Source organism: Notolabrus celidotus, chromosome 23 (genome assembly GCF_009762535.1).
Source record: "Notolabrus celidotus isolate fNotCel1 chromosome 23, fNotCel1.pri, whole genome shotgun sequence".
NCBI lineage: Eukaryota > Metazoa > Chordata > Actinopteri > Labriformes > Labridae > Notolabrus > Notolabrus celidotus.
In genome coordinates, this window is record NC_048294.1 from 1,080,586 (window position 1) to 1,103,483 (window position 22,898).

The following is a 22,898-nucleotide window of genomic DNA, read 5'->3' on the forward strand; positions in this document are numbered from 1 at the left end:
GGAGGGGTGAAAACTTTTCTGTCCACACCACATCAGTAGGATGTTAAGATGGTGATACTTTCCTCCGCTCGGTTATCTGCGCATAGAGACAAAAAGGATGGAGGAAGGAGAGATGGAAAATGTGCGGTGTATGTAGTCGTCTCAGACCTACATAATCTCATAATAGTGTTGTGGAACTTCAGCAGCTGCATTATCCAGTCTAATCAATAATGCATCCAGCTGTCATTATTGGCTTTTATAATCTTATCAATAATAAATCAATTTCTTCAATAACATCTTAATCATTCAGGCACGAACACACACACACACACACACACGTACACACACACGCAAAGACCCAGACACGACAATAAATCCTTCGTCCAGATCCGTTTGTTATTAAAGATTCACAAGTACCATTCACATTTGGTGTTGGTACAAATCCCTCCTGACCTTTGACCTCTGCTGTGTAGAGAAAGATCAGATAACAGCACAGAGAGGAGGAAAAAAAGCAGAATGACATATTTAAATCATCTCACTGGACAGTTTTCAGTGCTGTACTTCAACATTAGAAAGCCCATTCGATGTGGCAAAATTAGTGCCTAAACCGAAACGCGGTTCTTCCGCCTGCAAGGTTCAAGGTTTCTTTATTTTGCCTGGGGGGTCAATTTGTCTTCCAGTCAGCAGTGACACAAACAAAACAGTACAACAAATCACACCAACATCAAAACATTCAAAACAGTAACAACAAGGAAAAAACAGCTATAAGGCATCGTTAAGCAGGCAAGCTGCTATCGCTACAAAAGAGTTTATTTTCCCATTTGTCCTGCTTTTTGGCATCGCGAATCTGCGGCCTGAGGGAGGGAATAGGGAAGCCGGCAGAATTTAAGAAAAAGAGGATGGTACAGGTCAGCCATGATGGACCAGGCCTTGCTGAGGGTCCTGGCTCGGTTAAGGCTTGACATGTCAGGCAGGGGTGTGCCCGCAACCCTGCTGCATATCTTTACAATAGCCTGAAGTCTCTTTTTATTTTTTAGACTTGCTGACCCATACCAGGACACCATTGAAAAGGTTAAAAGCGATTCAATAAAACAGGAATAAAACATCTTCATAAAAGTCGTGTCGACATGCAAACCCCTGAGCTTCCGACAAAAGTACATTCTTTGCTTGGCCTTTTTACAGACAGCGTCGACCTGATGCTCAAATGTGAGTTTGTCGTCAATAAAAGTGCCAAGATATTTGTGCCTGTTCACAATGTCCACTTCCACATCATCAAAAACGGGAGAAGGCAATGGGGGTCTTCTTAAAATCAACGACGAGCTCCTTTGTCTTCCCAGAATTGATCCTCAGAAAAGAGTTATTGCACCATTTTGTAAATTCTGCCCCCACAGGGCCATGGTCCGGGCTGTTATTGTTGAGCAAGGAGACAATCACAGAATCATCGGCAAACTTGACGATGTGGTGTCCTGCATGTTTACTCTGACAACTGTTTGTGTATAAAACAAATAGAAAGCGGAGATAAAACCCAACCCTGAGGTGAACCGGTGGATGATAAAAGGACATCTGATAAAACACCATTGACCGTGACCCGCTGTGGTCTAACAGTTAAAAAATCCAGTAGCCAACAGATGAGACCAGGATTGATGTTATGAGTGCTCTGCAGTCTCTGTGCTAAAATATGTGGCTGGATACAGTTAAAAGCAGATGAAAAATCAATAAAAAGAAGACGTACAAAAGAATTTTCCCCCTCAAGGTGTGATACAGTAAAAATAGAGCTGCAGCTGAAATACGTGATACAGTGGAGTTTGTCTGCAGTGGTTGATAACCTTGCTTCCGTTCTGCTTCTATTCATAGTGTCTCAATAGAGGGGCTGAGCTGATCAGCACACAACCCCACTTAACAAAAGAGGAAGAACTATCCCTTTAAACTCTCACCTCTTTTAAATCAAAGATTAAGACTTTTTTATTTACCTCTGCCTTCCTATCTTAGATTATTTTAACCCACTTTAAATTACAATTTTAATGTAATTTTTAATATATTTCTAATTTTCCTTTTCTTTTCTGTTTTATCATATTTGTCATTTTAATTATGTTCTTTTATGCTTGTCTGAATGTCTCCAATGCTTTTAATGTGTTAATGTAAAGCACATTGAGTTGCCCTCGTGTGTGAAATGCGCTATACAAATAAAGCTGCCTTGCCTTGCCTTGCCTTGCCTTGCCTTGCCTTGCCTTGCCTTGCCTTGCCTTGCCTTGCCTTGCCTTGCCTTGCCTTGCCTTGCCTTGCCTTGCCTTGCCTTGCCTTGCCTTGCCTTGCCTTGCCTTGCCTTGCCTTGCCTTGCCTTGCCTTGCCTTGCCTTGCCTTGCCTTGCCTAAATATCGACACTTTGCACCAGAGATTTGATAATTGTGCTGCACGAGTCAGGTTTTGTTGCACCCTACAGTATACAACACTAAGATACAGATAAAAGGATATTTTCTTACCTCTGATAGGATCATGCAGGAATCGCTGAGCTTTTTTTTCCAGCACTACACCTTAACCTGCGAAAGTACAGCAAACCGTACTGCTCCCTTACTTATCTGACATGACCAATACTAGTGCTCTATCCTACTGACTTCTGACTGTGTTGGTGTGTGTGTGTGTGTGTGTGTGTTCCCTCCTGATCCATGACGTCTCACCTCTCCTCCCACATTAGCCGAGCTTTTTATGCAACACTGGACGCGCACAAATAACACTCTACATCCGATACTACTGCTGCACACACATGGTTACATCAATACCCGCTTACACTGCCCAAGACTTCACTGTAAATGGTCTTCATCATACATATGTTAAACCTTGTGGCGGTGGCATGAGTATAGGTCTCTTCTAGTTAAGATGAACCTTAAGTCTCAGTGTTGAAACCAAACAATGACGTGGTTTAGGATGGACTTTACACCCTGTGTAACTTTACACCCCTCATTAAATTCAAAATGAGCAGATATTTTTCATAAAATAACTATTTTCAGTCTCAACTTTTGATATGTTATCTGCACTACTTTCAGTTATATATAGGGTTCTTTGACATTTTTACAAAGCATCAGATTCTATTTTGATTTCATTCAGCACCCCAGAGTTTCTGGAGTTGGGGTTATGCTTTGATCAGTGATGGTCTCACTTCTTCTGTTTATTGTTTTATCCTTTCCAAAATCCAGCTTCACACTATCACTTGGTTTAGTGTGTTTGGGGTAAGTTCAGTGGAGCCTAGTGTTCTAACTGATGTGAAATTCAACCTCATGAACCTTGGCTATGTGGATCAGTGCACATCTTATCTTCAGCTTAGACAGTTTTATACAGGCATTGTTTGTTTTCATTCACATTCACATTTCTGTAAAATAATTCCACAGATAAACAACCAGTAGTCAAGAAACAATTTATTTTTTTGTTGATCACATTTTTATATATATTTTGGAATGCTCTTGTACACAATTGTTAGAATTTCAAAGCATAATATGTGATGTTAAGCAATGTTAATATAAGTGCACAGAAAAGTAATACCATTTTAAAATAGTACTTTGATTAACAACAGATAATGTATTGAAATACAAAACAGGCCCCAGTGCAAGGCACTTGTAAGAAGTACATTTTAAGAAATGACTTAAACTAGAGCACAGAATCAGCCAACCTAATTTCCTTGTGCAGAGACTGTTGAGTGCTGTAAAAGTAACCAATGAAATCTTAAAATCAAGTCGTAATCAGTAGGCGTAGGACAAGGTGTTGTCTCAGCAGTTGAGTTTGTTTCTGGTACAAAAGTCGTAGGACAAGGCTTTGTTGTCTCAGTGGGTGAGTCTGTTTTTGGTTCAGTTGTCGGAGGACTAGTTGTTGTCTCAGTGGGTGAGTCTGTTTTTGGTTCAGTTGTCGGAGGACTAGTTGATGTCTCAGCGGGTGAGTCTGTTTTTGGTTCAGTTGTCGGAGGACTAATTGTTGTCTCAGTGGGTGAGTCTGTTTTTGGTTCAGTTGTCGGAGGACTAGTTGATGTCTCAGCGGCTAAGTCTGTTTTTGGTTCAGTTGTCGGAGGACTAGTTGATGTCTCAGCGGCTAAGTCTGTTTTTGGTTCAGTTGTCGGAGGACTAATTGTTGTCTCAGTGGGTGAGTCTGTTTTTGGTTCAGTTGTCGGAGGACTAGTTGTTGTCTCAGTGGGTGAGTCTGTTTTTGGTTCAGTTGTCGGAGGACTAATTGTTGTCTCAGTGGGTGAGTCTGTTTTTGGTTCAGTTGTCGGAGGACTAGTTGATGTCTCAGCGGGTGAGTCTGTTTTTGGTTCAGTTGTCGGAGGACTAATTGTTGTCTCAGTGGGTGAGTCTGTTTTTGGTTCAGTTGTCGGAGGACTAGTTGATGTCTCAGCGGCTAAGTCTGTTTTTGGTTCAGTTGTCGGAGGACTAGTTGATGTCTCAGCGGGTGGTTTGATTGTGACTTTGGCCCACAGAGCTGAGTTTGTTTGGGGATTAGTTGTTGTTGGGATGACATTTGTTGAGGTTTGAGTTGTTTCACTAATTTGGGGTGTATTTGCTGTATCAATGGAAGTAATTGTTGGAGAGAGAGATGCTGTTATTGAGGAAGTTGTTCCTGACATGTTGTTAGTTGTTAATGTGTTTGTTGATGTTGTTGTCAAAACGGTACTCCCATGGGAACTAGCAGCTAAGGGTCTGCCAGTTCCTGTTACAGCATGGCCAGATGTAGAAGCAAAGGGGGCAGATATGGTTGTGGCGGTTTGAGATGTAGCACCAGCACCTGCCCCAAGGATTAGGCCACCACCAACTGCCCCAAGGATTAGGCCACCACCAACTGCCCCTAGGACACCACCACCCCCATTACCTCCTCCTTGACCTCTTTGATTTCCTTCCTGCTCTCGGTGCTCATCATTTTCTGAACTGACTTCTTTTTTCTTTGTTGTCCTGGTAGTGGTAGTGGTAGTGGTAGCAGTAGTTGATGGAACAGCAGTAGTTGATGGAGCAGCAGTAGTTGATGGAACTGCAGTAGTTGATGGAGCAGCAGTAGTTGATGGAACTGCAGTAGTTGATGGAGCAGCAGTAGTTGATGGAACTGCAGTAGTTGATGGAACTGCAGTAGTTGATGGAACTGTAGTAGTTGACAGAACCGCAGTAGTTGATGGAGCAGCAGTAGTTGATGGAACTGCAGTAGTTGATGGAACTGCAGTAGTTGATGGAGCAGCAGTAGTTGATGGAACTGCAGTAGTTGATGGAGCAGCAGTAGTTGATGGAGCAGCAGTAGTTGATGGAACTGCAGTAGTTGATGGAACAGCAGTAGTTGATGGAACTGCAGTAGTTGATGGAGCAGCAGTAGTTGATGGAGCAGCAGTAGTTGATGGAACTGCAGTAGTTGATGGAGCAGCAGTAGTTGATGGAGCAGCAGTAGTTGATGGAACTGCAGTAGTTGATGGAACTGCTGTAGTTGATGGAGCAGCAGTAGTTGATGGAACTGTAGTAGTTGACAGAACTGCAGTAGTTGATGGAGCAGCAGTAGTTGATGGAACTGCAGTAGTTGATGGAGCAGCAGTAGTTGATGGAACTGCAGTAGTTGATGGAACTGCAGTAGTTGATGGAGCAGCAGTAGTTGATGGAACTGCAGTAGTTGATGGAGCAGCAGTAGTTGATGGAACTGCAGTAGTTGATGGAACTGCTGTAGTTGATGGAGCAGCAGTAGTTGATGGAACTGCAGTAGTTGATGGAACTGCAGTAGTTGATGGAGCAGCAGTAGTTGATGGAACTGCAGTAGTTGATGGAGCAGCAGTAGTTGATGGAGCAGCAGTAGTTGATGGAACTGCTGTAGTTGATGGAGCAGCAGTAGTTGATGGAACTGTAGTAGTTGACAGAACCGCAGTAGTTGATGGAGCAGCAGTAGTTGATGGAACTGCAGTAGTTGATGGAGCAGCAGTAGTTGATGGAACTGCAGTAGTTGATGGAGCAGCAGTAGTTGATGGAACTGCAGTAGTTGATGGAGCAGCAGTAGTTGATGGAACTGCAGTAGTTGATGGAACTGCAGTTGATGGAGCAGCAGTAGTTGATGGAACTGCAGTAGTTGATGGAACTGCTGTAGTTGATGGAGCAGCAGTAGTTGATGGAACTGCAGTAGTTGATGGAACTGCAGTAGTTGATGGAGCAGCAGTAGTTGATGGAACTGCAGTTGATGGAGCAGCAGTAGTTGATGGAACTGCAGTAGTTGATGGAACTGCTGTAGTTGATGGAGCAGCAGTAGTTGATGGAACTGTAGTAGTTGACAGAACCGCAGTAGTTGATGGAGCAGCAGTAGTTGATGGAGCAGCAGTAGTTGATGGAACAGCAGTAGTTGATGGAACCGCAGTAGTTGATGGAGCAGCAGTAGTTGATGGAGCAGCAGTAGTTGATGGAGCAGCAGTAGTTGATGGAACTGCAGTAGTTGATGGAGCAGCAGTAGTTGATGGAGCAGCAGTAGTTGATGGAACTGCAGTAGTTGATGGAACTGCAGTAGTTGATGGAGCAGCAGTAGTTGATGGAACAGCAGTAGTTGATGGAACAGCAGTAGTTGATGGAACTGCAGTAGTTGATGGAGCAGCAGTAGTTGATGGAGCAGCAGTAGTTGATGGAACTGCAGTAGTTGATGGAACCGCAGTAGTTGATGGAGCAGCAGTAGTTGATGGAACTGCAGAAGTTGATGGAACTGCAGTAGTTGATGGAGCAGCAGTAGTTGATGGAACAGCAGTAGTTGATGGAACAGCAGTAGTTGATGGAACTGCAGTAGTTGATGGAACCGCAGTAGTTGATGGAGCAGCAGTAGTTGATGGAACTGCAGTAGTTGATGGAACTGCAGTAGTTGATGGAGCAGCAGTAGTTGATGGAACAGCAGTAGTTGATGGAACTGCAGTAGTTGATGGAGCAGGAGTAGTTGATGGAACAGCAGTAGTTGATGGAACCGCAGTAGTTGATGGAACTGCAGTAGTTGATGGAGCAGCAGTAGTTGATGGAGCAGCAGTAGTTGATGGAACTGCAGTTGTTGATGGAGCAGCAGTAGTTGATGGAGCAGCAGTAGTTGATGGAGCAGCAGTAGTTGATGGAACTGCAGTAGTTGATGGAACTGCAGTAGTTGATGGAACTGCAGTAGTTGATGGAGCAGCAGTAGTTGATGGAACTGCAGTAGTTGATGGAACTGCAGTAGTTGATGGAGCAGCAGTAGTTGATGGAGCAGCAGTAGTTGATGGAACTGCAGTAGTTGATGGAACTGCAGTAGTTGATGGAGCAGCAGTAGTTGATGGAGCAGCAGTAGTTGATGGAACTGCAGTAGTTGATGGAGCAGCAGTAGTTGATGGAGCTGCAGTCGTTGATGGAGCAGCAGTAGTTGATGGAGCAGCAGTAGTTGATGGAACTGCAGTAGTTGATGGAGCAGCAGTAGTTGATGGAGCAGCAGTAGTTGATGGAGCAGCAGTAGTTGATGGAGCAGCAGTAGTTGATGGAGCTGCAGTCGTTGATGGAGCTGCAGTCGTTGATGGAGCAGCAGTAGTTGATGGAGCAGCAGTAGTTGATGGAACTGCAGTAGTTGATGGAGCAGCAGTAGTTGATGGAGCAGCAGTAGTTGATGGAGCAGCAGTAGTTGATGGAGCTGCAGTCGTTGATGGAGCTGCAGTCGTTGATGGAGCAGCAGTAGTTGATGGAGCAGCAGTAGTTGATGGAACTGCAGTAGTTGATGGAACTGCAGTAGTTGATGGAGCAGCAGTAGTTGATGGAGCAGCAGTAGTTGATGGAACTGCAGTAGTTGATGGAACTGCAGTAGTTGATGGAGCAGCAGTAGTTGATGGAACTGCAGTAGTTGATGGAGCAGCAGTAGTTGATGGAACTGCAGTAGTTGATGGAACCGCAGTAGTTGATGGAACTGCAGTAGTTGATGGAGCAGCAGTCGTTGATGGAGCAGCAGTAGTTGATGGAGCAGCAGTAGTTGATGGAGCTGCAGTCGTTGATGGAGCTGCAGTAGTTGATGGAACTGCAGTAGTTGATGGAACTGCAGTAGTTGATGGAACTGCAGTAGTTGATGGAGCAGCAGTAGTTGATGGAACTGCAGTAGTTGATGGAACTGCAGTAGTTGATGGAGCAGCAGTAGTTGATGGAACTGCAGTAGTTGATGGAACTGCAGTAGTTGATGGAACTGCAGTAGTTGATGGAACTGCAGTAGTTGATGGAACTGCAGTAGTTGATGGAGCAGCAGTAGTTGATGGAGCAGCAGTAGTTGATGGAATGGCAGTAGTTGATGGAACTGCAGTAGTTGATGGAGCAGCAGTAGTTGATGGAATGGCAGTAGTTGATGGAACTGCAGTAGTTGATGGAGCAGCAGTAGTTGATGGAGCAGCAGTAGTTGATGGAACTGCAGTAGTTGATGGAACTGCAGTAGTTGATGGAACTGCAGTAGTTGATGGAACTGCAGTAGTTGATGGAGCAGCAGTAGTTGATGGAGCAGCAGTAGTTGATGGAACTGCAGTAGTTGATGGAGCAGCAGTAGTTGATGGAGCTGCAGTCGCTGATGGAGCTGCAGTTGTTGATGGAGCAGCAGTAGTTGATGGAGCAGCAGTAGTTGATGGAACTGCAGTAGTTGATGGAACTGCAGTAGTTGATGGAGCAGCAGTAGTTGATGGAACTGCAGTAGTTGATGGAGCAGCAGTAGTTGATGGAACTGCAGTAGTTGATGGAACAGCAGTAGTTGATGGAACTGCAGTAGTTGATGGAGCAGCAGTAGTTGATGGAACTGCAGTAGTTGATGGAGCAGCAGTAGTTGATGGAATGGCAGTAGTTGATGGAGCAGCAGTAGTTGATGGAATGGCAGTAGTTGATGGAACTGCAGTAGTTGATGGAGCAGCAGTAGTTGATGGAGCAGCAGTAGTTGATGGAACTGCAGTAGTTGATGGAGCAGCAGTAGTTGATGGAGCAGCAGTAGTTGATGGAGCAGCAGTCGTTGATGGAGCAGCAGTAGTTGATGGAGCAGCAGTAGTTGATGGAACTGCAGTAGTTGATGGAACTGCAGTAGTTGATGGAGCAGCAGTAGTTGATGGAACTGCAGTAGTTGATGGAACTGCAGTAGTTGATGGAGCAGCAGTAGTTGATGGAGCTGCAGTCGTTGATGGAGCTGCAGTAGTTGATGGAACTGCAGTAGTTGATGGAACTGCAGTAGTTGATGGAACTGCAGTAGTTGATGGAACGGCAGTAGTTGTAGTAGTCGGAGGGTTTGGGCAATGGCAATCTTTGTCTTTAGCATTAATTTCTGGGTAGTACTCGGTTACCGTTTCATACTTGGGACACTCTTTTCTAGGAAACACCTCAAATCGTGGTTCCCCTGACCTCAGCCTCTGATTTAGTTGTTGCAGAGTTTTTGTCTGCAGATATTTGGATTTAGATTCTTCTGCAATGTTGTCGCCCCAGTGTGCACTTGCCAGCCACTTGTTGACTTTGCTACTGTAACAGCAGAATGCCGTCCAGAGAATTTCAGGGATATTGATCCTTTCATTCAGTATGTTGTTGTTGCTGGGCTTTGCTCCAGTTACAACAAATCCCTCAATGACTTCATTATTGTCGGTGCAGTACTTTTTCATGACACATTGAACGCAGTTCTCCATTTTCCCCCAGCTGCCATTATTAAAAGATATAGCTTGTGGAACAATGTTTGTCAGGGTGAACGTTGAGACTTTGTCACTTTCATCAAATGCGTGAGAAGAGGGAAATAAATGGCCTCTATTGTAGACTTTACTGTCGCTTTTGTAATCAATATCACTGGCCTGGTGTTCGTATCTGACAGATCTGGAATTCACCATGTTGATGTTGTTTTTTCCTTCAAGCTGCAAAAGAAAGAAGACACATCTAACAGTACAGTAACAGTAAAGGAGCAATTCTCATATTTTCTCTCTATCAAAGTGGTAACACTGATGAACTGCGTGAGTCTGAGGGGATTTAATAAAACCCCCCTTCTGGTCTGTAAGCAGCTACACCACATCAGTGTCTCAACAACTTCCAAGTTGGCTCCTAAGAAATGATTGTATATGTTTAAGCAAGAGAATGAAAATATACCTGTGGCTCTATCTTCCAGGGAGGGTTTGGTCGTTTTCCTTTCCCCGTACCTCTGTACTTGTAAGCAGAGAAAACTGGGATCCTGTTCACGGTGTCATAGAGTGTCACAAACCTTCTCGTATTGTTATAAGTCTGACAGATGGTCTTGTATCGGTTTTGGTTCAGGATTGTGCCGCTCTCTAAGATTCCTGGGACCTCTGGTGGAGTTCCCTCAAGAAAAAAGTTGGGACACATTGACATTGAATCCATCACTTCAGGTACAGTCGGGACAATGGCCAGAATAAGTAAGCCAGAGAGGGGCAGCAGACACCATCTCTTCAGGAACATCATCTCTGCACTGTGTTTTTGGTTGAAGAAAAGAAAGAAGGTTTACTTTCCTCAAGCTCATCATCATTTACATCCTGTTATCTTTAGCTCAATCTGAGGAGGAAGTGAAACATGGAAAGAGATTTTGTATCATCTTGAAACCAAACAAGAGGAAGCAAGAAGACTAATTTAAACCTCTTAAGCCTTACCTCAGCATTTTGTACCCTTCACTGGTAAACACATGAACTGGGTTCAATAAAAGGGGATGATCATTATAGGTGGGTCAATAAGATTGTTTAGATCCACAAGTGGGGAGTTGTATTTCAGAAGACTTTCCAATAACTACATAAATGATTAGTCAGGTGAGGCGGTGATTAGACACAGGACCGTGTGACATCGTGGCTTTCTGGTTTCAGAAGCTTTTGACTATTATCTTAAGACCATGGAGACTCTGGCTTTTCTGGGCTGGTTTTGTACAAAACATTTTTAACTTGATTTGGAGCCAACCTCAAGTCGCCATTTGAAGAACTACGTTTGTTGTTTGGCAATTGAAATGCAATATAATAATATATAAAATGCAGGAACTATGATATGAAGCATGAAAACTCTCTACATAGATGAAAAAGATCAATAACAAAGATTGTGAAATTCTTTGGACAAGGCAAAACAAATAAAAACCTAGAATACAGAAAGAGGAACAAGAACATTACTCGAAAGATGTCCTCATCAGGTCAGAAAGCAGTTACAGGCTTATTCCTGATGACACATTAAATTTAGTTTGGACCAGCCTTAGTGTGCACATGCAAAGAAAATCAGGCCCTGCTAAGGTTATGTTTATACATTTGATGGGCATCCAGGGGGCACTTTTGTACTTTTTTTACAAATGTATAAAAAGTACAAAAGTGCCCTCTGGATAAACTTCAAATGTATAAAAAGTACTAAAGTGCCCTCTGGATGCCCTCACAGTCAATAAATTGTTTGTGTGGCTACAGGGTTTCTCTTCATTTGAATGCACACAAAATTGCCCTCTGGATGCCCCTCCAGAGATTTTAAAGTTAACAAATGGATGCCCTTGTAGTTTATTATGTTATGCTAATTGTTAAATATAATCAGTAATATAGAAATATATTAAAAAAAACTTTTTTTTCCTTTTTCGTGACTAATTTTCCTCCACAATTGGTCATAAAAAATATTCACTACGATGAAGGGAATGAAGTGTAAGATGCTCCAAAGTCTTGAGGAGGACCCCCAGACCCCCCTCTTGTTGCCTCTGCCACAATACAATTAAATTCACCCTAAACTGTGAGTACCAGGGGTTTGAAAGGAGGTGCCCCTCAAACAGCCCGAGTACTCCACTGAGAGCCACCATTAACACCAAAATTAAAAAACATCATCTGTCAGTATCAATGAACAGGAAAATGCTTAACACACCAGGTAATCACGAGAGTAGTTTAATCTTGAGTCCAGTAACAAAAATGAATTTCCCACTATTTTACAATTTGAATCTTTTTCTTTTTTTTTAAACATCTCTTTCAAATTCAACAATGCACATTTATTTGATGAAGAGTTAAAAATGTGTTGACCAAGTAAACCAAGTAAAAACTTACCCTCCTTAATAAGACCTTAATGACAGACTGGCCACCCAGGCGGAGATGAGTCTTAGGAGTCTTGTGTTCGGGGCATTTATTAACAGAAGTGGTGTAGGGGCTGGGATTTTATTGGGAAGTCTGAATTTGCTCCACCTTAAGCAGTATTTTTTTAACTGCATATCTAAAAGGAAAGGCTGATATCAGAGGTGTAATTGGAGATGAACTCTTGGGACTTCCCCCAGGAACTGGTTTAAAAATGTGTTTGTCCAACAGTTACAGAACCGATCTAGGTCTCAGCCTTTGGTTCACAATGAGCTCACAATTATCACCCTCAGCTGTGCCAACCCTCTCAACTGTTTTCCTGCTCAGTTCAGTTTTATTGTGGTTTCAAACACTTGTTGAATGTTGCTTTGTACATTCAGTTTAAGACTTCCTGTAGCTACTTATTTTGATTTTAAGCATTATTCATTTTCCGTTAGATGTCAAAGGTTTAGTTTTGAGTCAGTTTAGTTAAGTATAATCTGATTAGCAATCCTTGAAATATTCCATGTTTCATACATTACTATTAACCACCATTCAAACCCATCTGTAGCAGATAAGCATGCTGTTTGAAATCCTAGAAAATGTTCCTAAACTCTTAAAGATATCCAGTTTTAAACAACTTTTTGATATAGCAATAGAAGTCTAGCATGCAGCCCTTATAGCACACATTCTGTAGAAGATGTTTTATTTTGTTTCAGCTGTCTAATAGTGTTAGTTACTTCAGTTAATTCCATCCACTTCCTGCCAAAGGGAAGCCTTCAAGTAAATTACTATTCACAGTGAAACTGAGACTCACCATGAACAGAAGAACGAGCGATCACAGGGAACCAAGAAAAGATGACGTTTATTTTGCAGAGATGTGTGGAGGGGAGGATTTCTCTTCTCTTTTGATCTGAACACACATGAACAATGCACAATGCTAACTGTAAACAATCACGCTACATTAAAAGTTAGCAAATGCTCCCAGATTCTCGTCAGGTCTTAGCCGATGAGTTCCAAGAGTGTTTTTATTGATTAGCGAAGTAGGTTTAATATTCAGGTTTATTTGTAACCCCAACTCAAAACTTTCAGGTAATAGTTTAAACTTTTACAGTATCTTTATATCTTAGAAGTTACAACAAGACAATTACAACGATGATTTTTGCGACTAATTAGCTAGAACACAGTTCATTTGTTTGGCCCTGAATCAAACACAAAAGCACAAGGTAAACAGGATGTGTTATAACACACGCAGAGATTCAGCAGAGCTTGACATTCACAGTGTAGCTCTCCTTCACGTCTCTGAAGGCACTGCAGTCGAAGTCAGCCACCATAGTCCTCAGCCCAGTCTTGTAGGGGGTGGTTATGATCCGCATCTTCAGGGTCTTGTTTGGTTCCAGCTCCCTTGTATTTCTGAATTTAAAAAAAAAAATCAATCAGTCTTTATTGATACAACACCAAATCCCAACATATGTTCTCCTCAGACCCTTTCCAAACAGAGCAGGTCTAGACCGTACTCTATGTTCTATTATTAACAAAGACCCAACATCAAGACCGGATCAGATCCAGTCCCATCTTACAGCCAGGACTCAGTCTGATCTCATCTTAATCCACCATGAGCAGAGCACTTTGCAGCATTTAGCAAGTTACAGTGGCAAGGACAAACTTCCTTTAACAGGCAGAAACCTCCAGCAGGACCAGACTCATGTTAGACACACATCTGCTGAGACCGTGTTGGAGAGAGGGATAGAGGGAGATGAAGAGAGAGAGAGATGATAGTGGGGAAACGGATAGTAGTAGTTGCAGCAGCTGGAGTCTGGACCACGTCCACAGCAGCAGAGATCCAGAGGAACCTACGAGACAAGGGAGCTCAGGGACTCCAGAAAGGTCTAAGAAAAGAGAGAAGAGAGGGAGACCAGAAGAAAGAAAAAGAGGAGAAATGGTGAAGGAATGACAGAAGGAAAGGACGGGATAAGAAAAGGAGACATATGATGAAGGAACATGGAAAGAGCTAAGAGAGAAAGAAAAAAAGAGAAAGGAAGAAAGAAAGAAAGAAAGAAAGAAAGAAAAAGGAGGACAGAAAGAAGAAAGGAAAAATAAATAAAAGAGGGAGGAATGAATGAAAGGAAAAATGAATGAAAGAAGGAGTGAAAGGAAAAGGAATAAAAGAAAGAAGAAAGAAGGACGGAAAGAAAGAAAAAAGGAAAAAAAGAGGGAAAGAAGGAATGAAAGGTCAAAGGAATAAAAGGGAGAGAGTAACAACGAAGTAAGAAAAAAGGAAAAAGAGAAAGAATTAAAGAAAGCAAGAAAGAAAATAAAGAACAGAAAAAAGAAAGAACAAAGAAAGAAAGAAAAAAGGAAAGAAAGCAGGAAAGAGGGAATGAAAGAAAGAAGAAAAAAGAATGAAAGAAAAAAGTAAGAAGGAATAAAAAAAGAGAAATAAGTAAAGAAAGCAAGAAAGAAAAGAAAGAAAGAAGGACAGATAGAAAGAAAGAAAGAAAGAAAGAAAGAAAGAAAGAAAGAAACGGCAGAGATCCAGAGGAACCTACGAGACAAGGGAGCTCAGGGACTCCAGAAAGGTCTATGGTTAGTAACTTTAATGGGACAGGAAGAGTTAAAGTGAGAGACAGGCAGAGAGAGGAGAGAGAGGGAAAGAGAAGGATCCCTGTGCCTTCTCTTAAAAGTCGATGGAGCATCATTTGATTTGATAAGATAAATGTTTGAAATGACCACATCCTTACCCCTCCACGTAGTCGGATCTGAAAAGACCACATCCAATGACAGTCAGAGAGCAGTTCCTCAGTGTCACATTGAGTGGGTTTGTAAATTCCACCTCCACTATCATTGTTTCGAACAAGCGAGCCGGACCTAAGACCTAAAACACACACACACACACACACACACACACACACACACACGCACAGCAACAATGATGTCCTGTAGACTGCAAAAACATGCATACATACTTTGTAACCCCCTGGACGTTTTCATCAGGGGAGTCTACCAACCTTTATGGAGAGGGGAGGCTCCTCCAGGATGATGTCGGTCTCTGTCTCATAGATGTCGTCGTCCTGCTGTTTGTCAAAGGCCACGGCTGAAACCTTCACACTGTCACAGCTCACCATGTACGTACTGTAGGCTGAGAACGGGATCAGGATTGGCAGGGTCACGTCTGTGGGACAGAGAGTCGGGGAGGTTAAATGTCAGGCATAGAATCCAATCGAAGGGAATCTAAGGGAGTTGTTGCATCTGACAGTGTCTGGATTTGGTATAACAACCAATATGTTTAGTCTAAAGGTGGGAGAGTATCTTTAACATAACAGGGGAACACTGCAGACCTTGTCCGGACAGCAGTGTCTTCTCTTGGACTGAGCTCTGGATGTTGTTGGCCGGTTTGCCGTTGTACCTCATGGTCTGAGCTGTGACTCGAATGGATATGGTCTTTTTAGTACGGTCCTTGTTGCTCAGCTTCAGCCTCAGTTTTATGTCCTGTCCGTTGACCATTTTGGTCTCCTGGAGAAGAAAAGGGTTGGTTTATTTCTTAAAGACATTTGAGAGGTATTTGTTTTTTAAATTCTGCCTTTTTTTTCAGTATTCTGGCTTTTCCTTGTTTTGTCAAGCTCTTAAATAAAAGAAGAATTTTGTCTTTCTGAGATTCTGAGATGCAAGTCAGGATTCTGAACATTTTCTTCAGAAGTCTGACTCTTTTTCCAGAATTCTGTCTTTTTTCTTAGAATTGGCATTTTCTGAGAATTCTGAGTTTCCCCAATGACTGAGAGTAACATTCTGTAATGTCTGGATTCTAGCCTATTCTAAGAATCCTGACTATACTGTCCTCCTTTGACCCCGATCCTCTTCCTTTATTCACTCAGTTTTTAACTTCTAGGCAGGGCTGTTGAAAAAGGATCAAACTAAGTTGTGATGTATTCCCTGATTTTGTCACTGATAACAAAATTTATGTTTTGATATCTCCCTAGTTAGAATATTATGAAGACGTTGTTACTTTCTCTCTTTTATTCCTTTATTCCTTTGACCTTTCATTCCTTGTTTCTTTCTTTTTTCTTTCGTTCCATCCTTCTTTCTTTCTTTCACTCCTTCCTTCTTTCTTTCTCTCTTTTATTCCTTTTTCCTTTCATTCCCTCTTTTATTTATTTTTCCTTTCTTCTTTCTATCTTCCTTTTTCTTTCTTTCTTTCTTTCTTTCTTTCTTTCTTTCTTTCTTTCTCTCTTTGCGCTTTCCATGTTCCCCTCATCCTTTATGTCTCCTTTTCTCATCCTGTCCATTCCTTCTATCCTTTCCTATTCTTTCTTCTGGTCTCCCTCTCTTTTCTCTTTTCTTAGACCTTTCTGGAGTCCCTGAGCTCCCTTGTCTCTGGATCTCTGCTGCTGTGGATGCACCAGAGTCCAGCTGCTACAACTACTCTCTCCATCATCTCTCTCTCTCTCTCTCCCTCTCTCTCTCTCTCTCTCTCTCTCCCTCTCCCTCTCCCTCTCTCTCTCCCCCTCTCTCTCACTCTCTCTCTCTCTCTCTCTCTCTCTCTCTCTCTCTCTCTCTCTCTCTTCATGTCCCTCTATCCCTCTCTCCAACACGGTCTCAGCAGATGTGTGTCTAACATGAGTCTGGTCCTGCTGGAGGTTTCTGCCTGTTAAAGGAAGTTTGTCCTTGCCACTGTAACTTGCTAAATGCTGCAAAGTGCTCTGCTCATGGTGGATTAAGATGAGATCAGACTGAGTCCTGTCTGGAAGAGGGGACTGGATCTGATCCGGTCTTGATGTTGGGTCTTTGTTAATAATAGGACATAGAGGACAGTCTGTTTGGAAAGAGTCTGAGGAGAACGTTTGTTGTGATTTGGGGCTTTATAAATAAAGATTGATTACACAGGAACGTAATGAACCATGAAATGATCGCATTTCCTTGGCAGACATATCTGGAGGGGAGAATTTCACATCTCTTTAGATCTGAAAAAACGTACATTGCCATCTCAAAGTCGTACTTCTTACCTCTTCGAATTTCATCTCCAACTTCAGTGGCTCGTCTCTGCTGTCCCCCTCTTGATCATCTCCTGAGTTCACTCTGTTGAGAGCTCGCTTGAAGGATGCTCTCTCCTTTGAAGTGCCTGTTTGGAAAAAAATACACATTTAGTTTAATTTGCTTTATCCGGAGGGTGTCTGGGCTCAGCCTTAGAGAAAGGGGCAGGAGCTCAGACATCCAGAGGGAGCTCGGAGTAGAGCCGCTGCTCCTTCGCATCGAAAGGAGTCAGCTGAGGTGGTTCGGGGGTTTGATAAGGATGCCTCCCGGACGCCTCCATTTAGAGGTGATCTGGGCATGTAGAAGGCCCCGAGAACTCGTTGGAGGGATTATATATCCCACGTGGTCTGGGATCACCTCTGGATTCCCCAGGAGGAGCTGGAAAGTGTTGCTCAGGAGAGGGATGTCTGTGTTGAACTGCTTGGACTGTTCCCGACCCGACCCCGATAAGCAGAAGTAAATGGATGGATGGAAGTGGTGTTCAAACTTACTTTACATCCTGCCTTTTAGGAAAAAAGGAGCCGGCCACCTGCTCTTCTGAGCCACATTTTGAGTCTAAAGAGGCTTTAACGTTTTTAAATTGACACGAGAGCTACCTGAAGCCGTATCTGTTCTCAGGACACACGCCCTCATCAGCACACAGTGTTCACCTTCTCTGTGTTTGTAGTGGTCTGTGATGTCCCTCCTCATGTTGGAGCCAATAGCCTTGGTAGAGATGTTTTGTCCCACTGTGGAGGTGTCGGAGTGCATTCTCCGCTTCGGACCCTGAGCGTTGACCTGCAAACAGAATCAAATGAGGTCAAATGACATTTCTACACACTGTACCTTTAAAGGAAAGATTGCTACCCTCAAAATATCTTTCATATGATCAAGTTCATATTAGAATAGATTTTGGTTGGTAATGCAAAGAACACACGATAAGATAAGCTGATTTCGGCCAGGTTCAGTCCTTCTATCAAAGGCAGCAAAGTCACGATATTTTGGCTCTCGTTTTAAAGAGTCTCTGAGAGATTTTTCTGTGGTCGGCAAGAACATCGGAGCCACATTGTTTTCTAATTAGAAACCCTAAACATATTCAGTGTTGTGTAAGGAGAACCCGAGGACAGCCAATCATGCACTCTGTGGACTGTCTCCAGTTCTTCCAGCCTGTCGTCTGCAAGTCACGTTTGACCACGTGAGACTTTGTGAGACTTCCAGTTTAAAGGGTGTGGACTCTGCTGAGTTGTTCCTTTCCTTGGTCCCCACACTTCTGGGACAAATCTGTGAAATCTGTTCTTATTTGACATGAGCAGGGGTACTACTGACCATCCACTTGACAATGTCGGCATTCACTTCAGAAAAGACGAAGGGCACGTCATACTTCAGGTCGGCGTCACCCTGGAGGATGGCGATGACGGGAGCTGGACCACAACAGAATGACCCTGCAGGAAGAAACACTACATTTCATTATTTCTATAACTTCTGGCGTTTAACTCAAACAGTGATTTAAGAATATGGCTCAGGGGATTTAACTCTGTGAAACTATTTGTGTTCACCTTCGCTCAGTTCGTGGGGTCCAAGACTTGCCAGCCGTCGTACTTGTCTCCTTTCTTGAGGTCTGGTCTTTTCATCCACCCCTCCACCCAAACATGGAAGTTCCTGCATCATAAACAGATTAATCCTGATCCTAAAGGTTCTCAAAGGTGGAACCTAAGAGTGCCTTCTGGTAGCATGGATCTAATAATCAATGGTGAGGATTCAGCTAGGAATCAGAGAGGCAGCTGGAACACAATGGAACCCAGTGGAAGTTAACACTCCATGTGGATGGCTGTTCCATCTCCTCTCCTTCCGGTCACACATCAAATCAGTCACAAAGTCTGCCTTCTATCACCTCAAGAACATCTCCCGTCTGCGTCCATCTCTCTCTGATTCAGTTGCCCAGACCCTCATTCATGCTTTCATTACCTCCCGGCTGGATTACTGCAATGGAGTCCTGTTCGGGGTACCCAGCAATGCCCTGGACAGGCTCCAATACATGCAGAACTCAGCTGCCAGGGTTCTCACACACACCAAGCCCTGGCAGCACATCACCCCCACTCTCATGCACCTCCACTGGCTCACCTATAAGCTCCTCCTCCTCACCTACAAATCCCTGCATGCCCTCGCCCCCCCAGTACATGGCTGACCTCCTCCACCAACACACTCCACCTGGGTCTCCTCTCAATCCCCGGACTAAGCCGCAGACCTTCGGGGACAGAGCATTCAGTGTGGCAGCCCCTACTCTGTGGAACTCTCTCCCTCCTGACATCCTCAGCGCCCCAACCCTGGACAGTTTTAAGAAAGCAGTCAAAACGCACCTTTTCTTCAAGGCCTTTCCCCAGTAGATATCCCCACTTACCCCCCAGACCCCCTACCTGACCCTGTGAAGTGACCTTGGGTTCTTGAAAGGCGCTATATAAATACCAGCTATTATTATTATTATTATTAACACATTGACTGGAATAGAAACCTATCAGATCCAGTGGAATTTGGCCATTGGGGACACTACCGAGCCATTTCTCTGTGCCGCCTCTGATCCTTGTGAATTGTTTGGGGAAGTTTTTGAGCATCTTAAGCCCCTCAGAAAGGGTAGTTAACTTTGGAACACATAAAGAGAAATTATAAATCCTTCAAACTGAATGCAGGTCTTACCAAATGCTGTCTTCGCTCTCTTTGACTCGCAATCCATAGTCATCAAAGTACTCATCAATAGTGAGGTTGCCGTTTGTGTCATGAGCCGACTGGAAGTTAGTGACAACACGACATGGGATACCCAGGAACCGCATCACTGCAATCACACGCACAATTAAGCATGCACAAAGAAACAAGGGAATGCACAATTTGCACGGGATCAGTATCACCTGAAGACCTCTGGATAAGAAAGTCTGTAATTCGCTCAAAGTTACTGACATTTCTGATTGATAAGACCAGTTATTAAAAAGGATCAGAGGTCCCCAGGTGATACTGATCGTGAAGGAAAAGGGCTTTTGATGGAGAACTGTGTGCTGTACCTGTACACATGACACCAGCAAACACCCAACACTGTCCGTACTTCACTGGATGGCAGTTGCTCTGAGACCAGCGCTGAAGGATGCTTACACTGCCAGTCCAGTGGCTGGGACTCACCCCACCATCGTAGTTACCATTCCAGCGTCCCAATAACACGCCTCGGTCCCCGTTACAGTTGATCTGTAGATGAGAAACCCTGAATGTCACCACCTCTCATTCCAGAATGACGATCAGTATTATGTTGTTTTCTCTCTCAAACATCGCCTACCATGGCGCTGACCACGCGGCTAACATAGATGGGGTTGCAGCGAGCGGACACGTCATCAGCCGGGTTTCTGGTGTGCTTCGGGTTGAGGTCCAACATCTTGAGACAAATATCCACCATTTCCTCCTCAAACTGGGCAGCAAGAGACAAATTAGAGTGACTGACATATCAACTTACACATCATCTGTCTGTGCCTACAAGAGTGTCTTCTGGGTCACCAAAGACCACTTCAGTACGGTTACAGAACTTTGGTGTTCAGGTGACTGTTCCAGGACACTGTGCTGCTACTACATTTAGTGCCAGGTCTCAAAGCAAGATATTAAGGATGTCTGCAGAGCCCAGAAGGACATCACTGAGACCCTTTAGATGAGGGATATGGACTGGAGTCATTTGGGATATCTTCAGTTGTAATTCCCAATCCTCCAGCAGTAGGGAAGTAATCAATTTTCTAGAACAGGTTCAGCCAAGAGTCTGAAGTCCTGAGGAATTCATGTTCAAATGAAAGACATAGGAGCCATTTTTATGAATGACTTGTTTGACCACTAGATGGGGGTGTTTCTCTTTGCCTGAATGCCTACAACTGATCACCAGGCAGGTGAGATAAATCAGGGCAGGTAAGCTTAGGGAGCACATGGTTCTTAACACACATATGCCTATGTAATGGGAACGTCACCTAAAAGGAAACTTTGGTTTTGATTTCACTGCTCTGTGTATTTTGAATATCCACATCACCTCCTAAAGGGTGAGAGAAAGGTTAGGACTCCCATGCTCACCTGTCCGAATATCCAAGCCATAGAACGGGGGTAACCAGCTGCTCCCTGATAGATGACCCCCTCCTCGTTCATTACGTACTCTTGTCTCTCCCTCTCATCAGAGAGATACACCCAGTCACCTGCAAACAAAAGTGTAACAGACAAATCTATGACAGAGCATGGAGACACACTAAGTGATGTAATGTTTGCTTCTTTGATCATTATTCCTCTGAAAACATTTCAGAAATAAAGCGTTAGCACTTAACGGCTAGCTCTCTGGGTGTTTTAAACTTAAGACTTACCTTTTCAATCTGGCTTTTAACATGGAGTAATTTTATTTTAGCCCTGGACTGCATTATTACCATTATGACCATTGTTTTAGCATAATTTTTATTTATTCTATTATATCTTACTCTATCTTATTTAATTAAATTGTTCTGGTATTTTTCAGATTTTATTTTATTATATTGTAGTAATTTTATTTCGATATTTATAAGATTTTATTTATAAGATTTTATTGTAATTATTTTACTTTATTTTTCTGGTATTTATTTATTTGATTTATTTTTTTATTTATTGTAATTATTTAATTTTATTTTCCTGGTATTTATTTATTCAATTGTATTTATTGTAATTATTTTATTTTATTTTCCTGGTATTTATTTATTTTAATGTAGTTGTTTTATTTTGATATTTATCAGATTTTATTTTATTCAATTTTATTAATTTTATTGTAACATTTTTGTTTTATTTTTCTGGTATTTGTTTATTTTATTGTAATTATGTCATTGTATTTTTCTGGTATTAAAAGAACATGCTGACATATTTTTATTTATTCATTCATATATTTTATTTGTTTTTCTCTTGGCTGCAGTACCACCACTAACCTGAGCACCAGGGGTTGAAGAGCACCACCAAAGTCCCCAAAGTTTTCTTGTCACTCATCGTGCTTGCAGACAGCGAGTACCTGCCCACAGGAGCATCAACTGGAGGGGTCACAGAAAGTGTCACAACACCCAGCTGCAGATTGGAGCTCTTGTCGATACTGCTTCCCCATACTGCCTTGACGCCACTGGCGTACATGCGAGTGGGGTTTCCAAACTCAGACCTTGTCCCGAGGTTCTCTGATGGAGCAGGACCTGGTGAGGACGGGATCATGTCGGTGAGCTTTGACCATAAATGGATTCATGTTATCTTTATATTTTGTTATACCCCCCGCTGAGGTAGAAGGACTAGTCACCAACAAAACACCACAACAAAATTACTTCCACAACAGTCCCTTTAAAAAGTGTAACATCACAGTGAACCACCTGTCTCCACGGTGAGGATGAGGGTGTCATGGTAACTGAAAGGTTGCATCATTTCCAGAGTCAGGAGGAAGGACTGGCCCCGCCTCACTATCAGCTGCTTTGATGTTAGTTCAGCGGTGCGATGGGCCACGTTGTTGGACTCACAGTGAAAGTCCACATTCTTAATCACTGCAGAAACACAGACAACAAATAACAACATAATTCAATGTGTACAGGCCAGACAACAGAGGGACGCACACGCGGTCCAAAAATAAACAAAGTGCAAAAAAAAGAGATGCCCATGATGGAGTTGGTAGTTGATAGTTATTTTCCTCTTTGTTACAATGAGTTGGAAAATGAGAGGGATACACATTTCAAGCCAACACCTTAAGTTTCATTTTAATGTAGGAATGACTTTTGAAAGATGTTTTCAAGATGAGCAATCATCAAAACAGTAAAAAGTGTGACAACCAACCCCTTACTTATTATTTTTTCATTTACTCATTTATTCACTTATCTACTTATTTTGGTTTTCTTATACATTACATTGATCTTCAGTAAATAATGTG

At 42.8% G+C, this 22,898-nt stretch overlaps 2 protein-coding genes across 2 annotated transcripts; both read right to left on the reverse strand.

Annotated features, from left to right (window-relative positions):
• Positions 1-43: 43 nt before the first annotated feature.
• Positions 44-12,082, reverse strand: LOC117807760 (endonuclease domain-containing 1 protein-like). The gene is made up of 4 exons (XM_034677160.1): positions 11,966-12,082; positions 10,035-10,389; positions 9,155-9,823; positions 44-76 (listed from the first exon to the last, which is right to left on the reverse strand). The coding sequence occupies exons 2-4, from the start codon at positions 10,380-10,382 to the stop codon at positions 44-46; spliced, it is 1,050 nt and encodes a 349-aa protein (XP_034533051.1). The 5' UTR covers positions 10,383-10,389; positions 11,966-12,082.
• Positions 12,083-13,012: 930 nt separating this feature from the next.
• LOC117807487 (protein-glutamine gamma-glutamyltransferase 2-like) lies at positions 13,013-22,669 on the reverse strand. Its single transcript, XM_034676800.1, is given in 14 exon segments — positions 13,013-13,381; positions 14,710-14,843; positions 14,977-15,140; positions 15,307-15,481; positions 16,969-17,084; positions 17,647-17,773; positions 18,302-18,417; positions 18,519-18,634; positions 19,667-19,802; positions 20,026-20,203; positions 20,292-20,420; positions 21,062-21,180; positions 21,928-22,179; positions 22,351-22,669. Coding segments are annotated over 14 exon segments (2,115 nt in total). The 5' UTR covers positions 22,550-22,669; the 3' UTR covers positions 13,013-13,227.
• Positions 22,670-22,898: the final 229 nt, after the last annotated feature.